Raw genomic sequence first — 9,547 nt, forward strand, 5'->3', positions numbered from 1 at the left:
GGAGATACCGTTATATGGGGGCTATATCAAAACATGGACCTATGTTGACGAAGTTTCGTTGGAGATGGTTTATAAACACTGAGAACCTCAAATGTCAAATTACAGCTATTTCGGTTAAAAACTGTAGCTAAAATTCTCAAAATACCGAAAATCGGGAGGTACCGTTATATGGGGGCTATACCAAAACATGGACCTACGTTGACGATGTTTGGTGGAGATGTTTCATGACCGCTGAGAACCTCAAATGGCAAATTACATCTAGTTCGGTTAAAAATTGTAGCTAAAATTCTCAAAATACCGAAAATCGGGAGGTACCGATATATGGGAGCTATACCAAAATATGGACCTATGTTGACGATGTTTCGTGGATATGTTTCATGACCACTGAGAACCTCAAATGTCAAATTACAGCTAGTTCGGTTAAAAATTGTAACTAAAATGCTCAAATACCGAAAATCGGGAGGTACGGTTATAAGGGGGCCATACCAAATCATGAACCTATGTTGACGAAGTTTGGTGGAGATATTTCATGACCACTGAGAACCTCAAATGTCAAATTGCAGACAGTTCGGATACAAATTGTGGCTTAAATTCTCAAAATACCGAAAATCGGGAGGTACCGTTATATGGGGGCTATACCAAAACATGGACCTATGTTGACGATGCTTGGTGGAGATATTTCATGACCACTGAGAACCTCAAATGGCAAATTACAGCTAGTTTGGTTTAAAATTGTAGCTAAAATTCTAAAAATACCGAAAATCGGGAGGTACCGTTATATGGGGGCTATACCAAAACATGGACCTATGTTGACGATGTTTCGTGGAGATGTTTCATGACCACTGAGAACCTCAAATGTCAAATTGCAGATAGTTCGGTTAAAAATTGTGGCTAAAATTCTCAAAATACCGAAAATCGGGAGGTACCGTTATATGGGGACATGGACCTATGCACATATCCTTTGGTTTATAACTTTGTTGATCACTAGGAACCCTAAGTGCCAAATTATAGCTAATTCGGTCTGCAAATGTGGCGAAGAACGTCAAAATACCTCAAATCCGGAGGTACCGTTATATGGGGGCTATACCAAAAAGTGGACCGATATAGCCCATCTTCGAACTTGACCTGCCTATGGAAAAAAGACCCCCGGGTGCAAAATTTCAGCACTCTATCTCAATTATTGCGGACGCTAGAGTGATTACAACAGACGGACATGGCTAGATCGTCTTAGAATTTTATCCTGATCAAGAATATATATACTTTATAGGGTCGCAAATGATTAGTTGGATGTGTTACAAACAGAATGACAAACTTAATATACCCTCCATACTATGGTGGAGGGTATAAAAATAATAAGGCCCCAGGCAATGATAATATCTCTGCGTAAATGCTTCTTTGTGATGCAGAACAATCAGCAACATTATGGCACCCGTATATTTTAAAAATTTGGGAAGAAGAAGTACTTCCTTCCTCGTGGAGTGAAGGTATCCTGATAAAAATACCAAAAAAGGGGGATACCAAAAATTGCAATAACTACAGGGGAATTACATTACTACCAATCCCAAGTAAAATATTATCCATAATTCTAACCCGAATATCTGACTCGGTCATTGATACACTCCGAGAGAATCAGTTTGGATTCAGAGAGAACCGTTCCTGTGTTGACCTTATTAACACTGTAAGAATAGTATTGGAGCAGTGCTATGAGTTTCGCACACCAGTACACTTGGCATTCATAGACTTCATGAAAGCTTTTGATAATATTAACCGACTCTCTCTATGAAATATTCTGGAACGACGTAACATACCATCTAAAATTCTCAATTTAATCAAGGCCATGTATACTGACTTCAGATGTCGAGTTCTTCTCAATGGTAAATTATCAGATCTTTTTGAGGTCAAAACAGGGGTAAGACAAGGATGTATTCTGTCACCTATACTTTTCATTCTTGTCATCGATGATGTAATGCGTTCAGCTTTGAATGGCAGACGTGGAATCCAGTGGACGCCGTTTAAACACCTGGAAGACTTGGAATACGCTGATGAGGTATGTCTTCTGAGCCAAGTAACTAGTCACCTGCAGGAAAATATCAACTCCATTAAAAATGAGTCGCGTTCAGTCGGGCTCGAAATCAACATCTCAAAAACTAAATCCATGCCGGGAGGCTATGGAGCGAACTCGGATTTACACATCCGCATTGATAATGTTGACATCGAATGGGTGGAAAAATTCAATTACCTAGGTAGCCAAATAACGATAAAGGGTGGAGCTGAAGAAGACATCAACGCTCGATTAAATAAAGCAAAGGCTGCTTTCGGCATGCTTCGGCCTATTTGGAGATCTCGACAAATCTCAATACACACCAAACTTCGCATATATAATTCGAATGTGAAATCTGTGGTTTTTTACGGATGCGAAACCTGGAAACGTACTAGTTCAATTGACGGCCGTCTACAAAAGTTTTACAAACAAATGTCTGCGGCAAATTTTAAACATTTGGTGGCCGAACCGAATACGAAATGCTGAACTATTGAACATCGCCAATCAAATTGCAGCTCCCGTTGAGGTTTGTCAACGGAAATGGCGCTGGATAGGCCACACGCTACGAAGACCTGTAGAAAACATTGCTCGTCAAGCGCTTCGGTGGAATCCCCAGGGAAGAGGCCGACGTGTTGGTGCGCCAGCTAAAACTTGGAAAAGGTCGATCCACGCAGAACTACAAGCTGCAAACTATTCATGGAACGACGTCAATCAAGCATCGCACAACAGAGTTCGATACAAAAGAATGGTTGAGGCCCTATGCTCCAGAGGGAGTGAAGGATAACACAAGAAGAAGTCTTCTAGAATAACTCGGCGTGCTTAATTTATATAAAATATTTTAATAAATTAATGAATATCAGCGTTTTTTTTTTTTTTTTTTGAGCGCAAAACGGTTGGGGACACGCACGGTAATGACGTTTTGCACCTTGCGACTAATTTTTTACATATAAATATGTAAAATATTTTATTTTGTTTCTTGGACCTCGTTAAAGGAAAATTTGTTTTACTTATTCCGTTTCTAAATATTTAATTTTTTTTGAATATTTGTAACCCTAAATGCCTCGGGACACACAAACTAGCATTTTCGCAATATTCACCCATATACTGTATAGGGTCTCCGACGAATATTTCCATGTTTTACAAACGGAATCACAAATTTAATTATACCCTCCATATGGTGGAGCGTATAACAAAGAACAAATAATATTCTTTTATTCAATTTGAATTTGGTCCAACAGAAAGAAACATGAGATTCAATTTGATCGATGATTGGTGTAGCTTATTATGGTGCCTCTTTATAAAATTCCCAATTTACACCTTTGTCCCCATTTTCGAAAAAGATTCTACAATGCTGGCAACACTGTATTACAAAACTGAGAAATATTAGGCTTCCGCTTATTTGTGAGAAATGCAACACACCAGTGTTATTTAAACGTCCAACGAAACCGGTGGTTGCATGTGTCAAACGCAAACAAGCACACAATGACTTTTTATAAAATCGCGTTCAATTCTGATGTGATGATTCATATTTATAAATTGTTAAGCTTTGGCGATCAGCTAAGGCTAGCACAAGTCGATGCAAATCTACGAAGCATCTTCTTGCAATACATATCGCCAATATGTTATAACAAATTGACTGTTAGGAAATTAGAGAGAGGCTATTATATGGTTTCCAATGGCATGGATACAGATCGCAGTTGGATTCAAAACTCAAGCGATTTTGAGCAATTTCAGCAATTTTATGGCAGCACTGTGTGCGACTTGTTTGCATATATTCCTGTACGAATGGAATTCTTTAAAAATCTCGTCAAACTGGACTGCTACTACATTTATACCATTACACAAGATGCTATGGTCCAACTAACCAATAATTTGCCGAATCTAGAAGAGTTACAAGTTTATGCAGTAGAATTTGAGACTGAACCACCAAATGACTGTATAGCACGTGCTATAGTTAATGAACTTTTACGTTTTCCAAAGTTGAAAAAACTTGTACTGAATGTTCTAATTTGCAGCTACGAGATAAAATTTAAAGACTTTTATGAAATTGTGACACAACTTCCTTTAGAAATAATAGAGATCAATTTTCCAATATTATTTGATACGGATGATAATGAGTTAGAGTTGCAACAATCACCGTTACCTTTAATGCAATTGGAAACAGGTAACAATGGAATTGATAGGAGTTACATTTCAATGCTAAATAATTTTCCGAATTTGAACATTTTAAACATAAAAGAATGTTGCAATGAAATGTTGCGTGCTTTAAACAGATTAACACAACTCCATCAATTGACAATATGCAACACTGATTTCTGTGAAGAAGCAAATATTATTTTGCCACCAAATCTTACCGCATTGCATCTTGATCATTGTTTTGGTCTTTTGCTGGACCATTTACAACAATTCCTGCAAGAAAAGTCATATTCCAAATTAATTGAATTTGTCACAATTGGAACGGATTTTCGAATTAAAGAATTTAAAGAACTACATATATCTTCTCGTATAAAAATATTGAATATTGAAGGATTTAATTTGAATCAGTTTCATTCACCATTTGTGGAGAATTCAGCATTAGAGAATTTAACATGGCATGGTTTTGGAAGGCGTTTTGCAATGTTTAACTCTATTTCGTTATGCCACAATTTACACACGCTGGACATGCGTAGCGGATATTTGGCATTGGAGACTCTACTTAATTGTACAAATCTAAAAAAGTTATCATTGGATCGTATCATGCCTGATCAAGAATTTTATGTTATTCATATTTTGCAAGATTTGCCGTTATTGCGGGAACTTGTAGTTCAACAGATTGTAAAGTCATCCTGTACATCGTTGCAAGCCGTGGTTACCTGTGTCAGCAGCATCAAAATAATTGGTTTTGAACACTTCGATGACATACTGGGTTTTTGGTTTGATATGTTTTCCTTGAATCCTCAATTAGAGTTACAATTGCAATGTGACGTACATGATCGCAATAGACTGCAATATTTGACACAACATGAAAAGTTCCCTCGCAACTTACGAAAAATACAAATTTTTGGATTTACAGTGGGTAAGTAGTACTATTAATCAGTTGGAAAACAACATATTGTCACTAGAGTTGTGTAGTTCGGGAATGAACTAGTTCCAAGGAACCATTCCGGACAAGGAACTACATATATCCAGTTCTTGTGTTTATATAGTTCCTTTAGTTCATATAGTTCGTTTCATTCTTCTCGTTCCTTCAATTTGAAGCCTACGTCGATCTTTCGTCGTTGCTGGTTTTTCGCTGCAATTTATTTATTTTTATGTCATTCATCCACCAAACCATGAAAACATTTCGGTCTCGGAACTATTTGGAACAAAGGAAACAAAAAGAGCTACGAAAGAGGAAGATTCGTTGAACTATTTCGGTCTCGAAACTATTTTGAACTATTTTAAGGAACTAGTTCCTTTTGGAAAACGGAACTAGATAGCCCAACTCTAATCGCCACCATAAATGCCAAAAGTCGTAAATAACAAAATAATAATTTTACAGGAGAAGCAAAAAACGTTATAAAATAGGATTATGGGATATTATCAATCATATACGAATGGAAGTACCCAGCAAATTTTTCGATGCCAAAGATGCCATTCAATCATGGGTGAAAGTGATCTGGCATGTCATCTTTTTAGCATCTTCATCGATTAATTTTGTATGGGCGTGGACCCCAAAAGATGCTATTCATTTTTGGATCCAAAGCATGTCATTTACACCAACGCTTTGACATGTCATTTTCATCAATGCTGCAGCATGTCATTTCCACAAATGCTTTGGCTTGTCATTTTCACCAACCCTTTGCAATGACATCAACATTACAACGAGAGTTTTAGCAACGTTGGTTGTGATTTCGAGTCTTATATATTTAGAAAAATGTGTATATATGTAAAAACACAGAATTCATTTCTATTGGATCGATGGAATGGGTTCAAATGCTGATGAAAAGATCGGATCTTTCACGATTTCCTTTGCATGGTTTCAAATGCTCATGAAAAGATCGGATCTTTCACGGCTTCTTTTGAACCAATGCAAAATATGCCATGAAATCACGTCATCGCATGAAACCTCTTCCTTCAAATTTTGCTGGGTAAGTAATGAAACCAAAACCGCGGAAACGCTTGGTTCTGGCATCCGTCATTACAACAAAATCTGCAATAGGATAACATTTGCGAAATGCATCTTGAATAGGATGTTGTTGTTGTGCTTGAAATTTTGCAAGAGCATGTATTTTAGTCTTATGTATTGGAACTAATTTTGACATTTTTGGAGATACGACTTCAGGCATTTATGGTGACGATATGTGATTTAATATACCTCGGGTTGCTATTAATATTTCCACTGATAACTGTAAAACCCCTACATACATAAAGATGAACTAATACTAATACTAATACTAATACTAATACTAATACTAATACTAATACTAATACTAATACTAATACTAATACTAATACTAATACTAATACTAATACTAATACTAATACTAATACTAATACTAATACTAATACTAATACTAATACTAATACTAATACTAATACTAATACTAATACTAATACTAATACTAATACTAATACTAATACTAATACTAATACTAATACTAATACTAATACTAATACTAATACTAATACTAATACTAATACTAATACTAATACTAATACTAATACTAATACTAATACTAATACTAATACTAATACTAATACTAATACTAATACTAATACTAATACTAATACTAATACTAATACTAATACTAATACTAATACTAATACTAATACTAATACTAATACTAATACTAATACTAATACTAATACTAATACTAATACTAATACTAATACTAATACTAATACTAATACTAATACTAATACTAATACTAATACTAATACTAATACTAATACTAATACTAATACTAATACTAATACTAATACTAATACTAATACTAATACTAATACTAATACTAATACTAATACTAATACTAATACTAATACTAATACTAATACTAATACTAATACTAATACTAATACTAATACTAATACTAATACTAATACTAATACTAATACTAATACTAATACTAATACTAATACTAATACTAATACTAATACTAATACTAATACTAATACTAATACTAATACTAATACTAATACTAATACTAATACTAATACTAATACTAATACTAATACTAATACTAATACTAATACTAATACTAATACTAATACTAATACTAATACTAATACTAATACTAATACTAATACTAATACTAATACTAATACCAATATATTTTCAAAAATGTCGTAAATTGATAAATATTCTGTGTTTTGCAGTATTTGAAAGATCTGAAATGTTAACAGCAGCCCTCAACTAGAGATATAATTTATTTTGAATTTTAATTTAATAGATTACTATCTTTCTTGTATTTTTCCAGATTGCAGTAAATTGAGGAATAATTTCGAATCGGTATGGAAAACAATTAGCTACCCTTTAGAAGATTATGAAAATGATCATCCTTATCGAAGCGAATGCAATATAATAATGTCCAGAAATACAAAATTAATGTAATATTAAAAATACCCTTCTTTAATAAAATTTGTCATTACACTATGCAACACGAAAATTATTAACCACTAGGAGACCCGGCGAACTTCGTCTCGCAGTTTGTTAGGTACAGAACTTGAAGGCTGTGATTCAAACCTATAATACTATTATTGCTATCACTTTGTTCAGTGGGAAATATTTCTTTGTTTTGAACTGTTTAGGATGATCTTTGAAGCACATTAGACAATTGTACTTTCGACAATTCTGCAACACACTTTACACCTGGTTGGGGTGTATTCCTCACACTGTAATTTTGATGGCGAGAGCTGAGTGAATCCTTATTTTTTAAAGAAACTAATTGAAATTTTCTACAAAAAAGCGCATAGGGCTAAAATCTAATGTGTTTTCTATTAGCATTCAAAAAGATATTTAATTTTCTTAACAAAATATGATTTAAAAATGTATTTTTTCCAAAAGTACCAAATTCAACATGTACGCGCTCTTGTAGAGGTTCGTTTCTTTGTTTACGTATGTTTCGTAAACAATCAAACGAACAAAGCGTACATACCCAGCTAACAATTTTTTCCGAGGGCTCTGATATCAGATTTTTTCTGAGATTTTCTGAATATTTTTTAGAATTGTGGCCGATTTCTCTAATATTTTCCTAGAAATTTGACCGATTTTCTATAAGTTTATTTTTAGAATCTCTGCACATTTTCTAAAGAATCTTAAGAATCGTCATTCCGAATTCGTTCCGATTTCTAATGGAATTTCTAAGTCAATTTTTTTTCGTTTGATGTCGAAGAGCAAAATGGCTTTTTTAATATAAATGCTACATATAATTATTCAAGCTAGTGTTGATAGCTTCAACAAATATGTTGAAGTATACTTGTTCCACTGTTAATCATAAAATGATAACAACAGGCAAAATCATTAGAAAGTTTGAAATTAGAATCTTCCATAAATAGCACATTGAAAGAAAATTGTCTCTGAGTGGGGTTTGTTCTGTACAGTACGACACGTGGCGTCAGCATCAGAATTGTTTCCGATTTTTTCAGAAAATCTGAACTTTTCTCCGAATTTTTCCAGAATTTTTTCCGAATTCGGACGGATTTTCTTAAGAAAATCTAAATTTTTCATCGAATTTTCCAAAATTTTCTTCCGAATTCGGACCAAATTCTGTCAGAAAAACTAAATTTTTCTCCGAATTTTTCAAGAATTTACTTCCGAATACGGACGGAATTCGTCGTGAAACTCTAATATTTTTTAAGATTTTCTTTAGAAAATTCTTTCCGAATTCGGTGACCACGTCCATACAACTTTCGTACCGAATTCGATACGAATTCGGCATCAGAATCGGATATTTTTTCAGAAATTCTGTCCGAATTCGAAACGAATTCGGAAAAAAATGTTAGCTGGGTACGCACACACGCATGTGTATTCGTTGATGCGCCAACGCAGACTGATATTTTTTCATTGTTAATGTTAAAGTTTGAAAGCTGTAATAATGCTTTCAAAAGTTCTTTCGTGAAATATGAAAGCTCTTTTCACGTGAAACACAGAACATCAATTGCTTTCACAGGTGAAGTGCATGTGTGATGTGAAATGGATACACGGTGAATTCCAGAACATGCACGTATGTTTTCACCACTGAACACGATATTTCACTCAAGTAATTGAATTCGTAGGAAGGGATGCGATCGTAGGAATTTGAATTGAATGCTGAAAATAGTGCTTATTTAAATTTGCGTTTTAATCAATTAACCTATTTTGGGCAGAAAGATCCGATCGTTATCAGGTAACCACCTTCGTCAGCTTTTTTTCTGACTTCTCTGTTTAACGTGATCTCCCGAATTCTGCTTGCATTTCAAGTTCGGAATTAGATGCAATGGCTCTGGTAACACGGACAAATGCGGTAATTGAATTTTGACTGAGACTGTAATATCCAGTACTTGGTA

The 9,547-nt window shown here is 34.2% G+C and overlaps 1 protein-coding gene across 4 annotated transcripts; it reads left to right on the top strand.

Annotated features, from left to right (window-relative positions):
* The first annotated feature begins 3,383 nt into the window (after positions 1-3,383).
* On the top strand, positions 3,384-7,668 carry LOC141401002 (uncharacterized). 4 transcript variants are annotated; one of them, XM_073980772.1, is made up of 3 exons: positions 3,384-4,205; positions 4,281-5,096; positions 7,480-7,668. In XM_073980772.1, exons 1-3 carry the CDS (start codon positions 3,524-3,526, stop codon positions 7,611-7,613), a joined length of 1,632 nt encoding a protein of 543 aa, XP_073836873.1. In that variant the 5' UTR covers positions 3,384-3,523; the 3' UTR covers positions 7,614-7,668. The 4 variants fall into 4 exon arrangements, with proteins under 4 accessions (XP_073836873.1, XP_073836874.1, XP_073836875.1 ...); XM_073980773.1 differs by having other exon boundaries at positions 4,818-5,096; XM_073980774.1 differs by having other exon boundaries at positions 3,384-3,556; positions 4,057-5,096.
* The last annotated feature ends 1,879 nt before the right edge of the window (positions 7,669-9,547 follow it).

The sequence above is a fragment of the Musca autumnalis genome, unplaced genomic scaffold (genome assembly GCF_047663935.1).
Source record: "Musca autumnalis isolate F117 unplaced genomic scaffold, ASM4766393v1 scaffold_4, whole genome shotgun sequence".
Lineage (NCBI taxonomy): Eukaryota > Metazoa > Arthropoda > Insecta > Diptera > Muscidae > Musca > Musca autumnalis.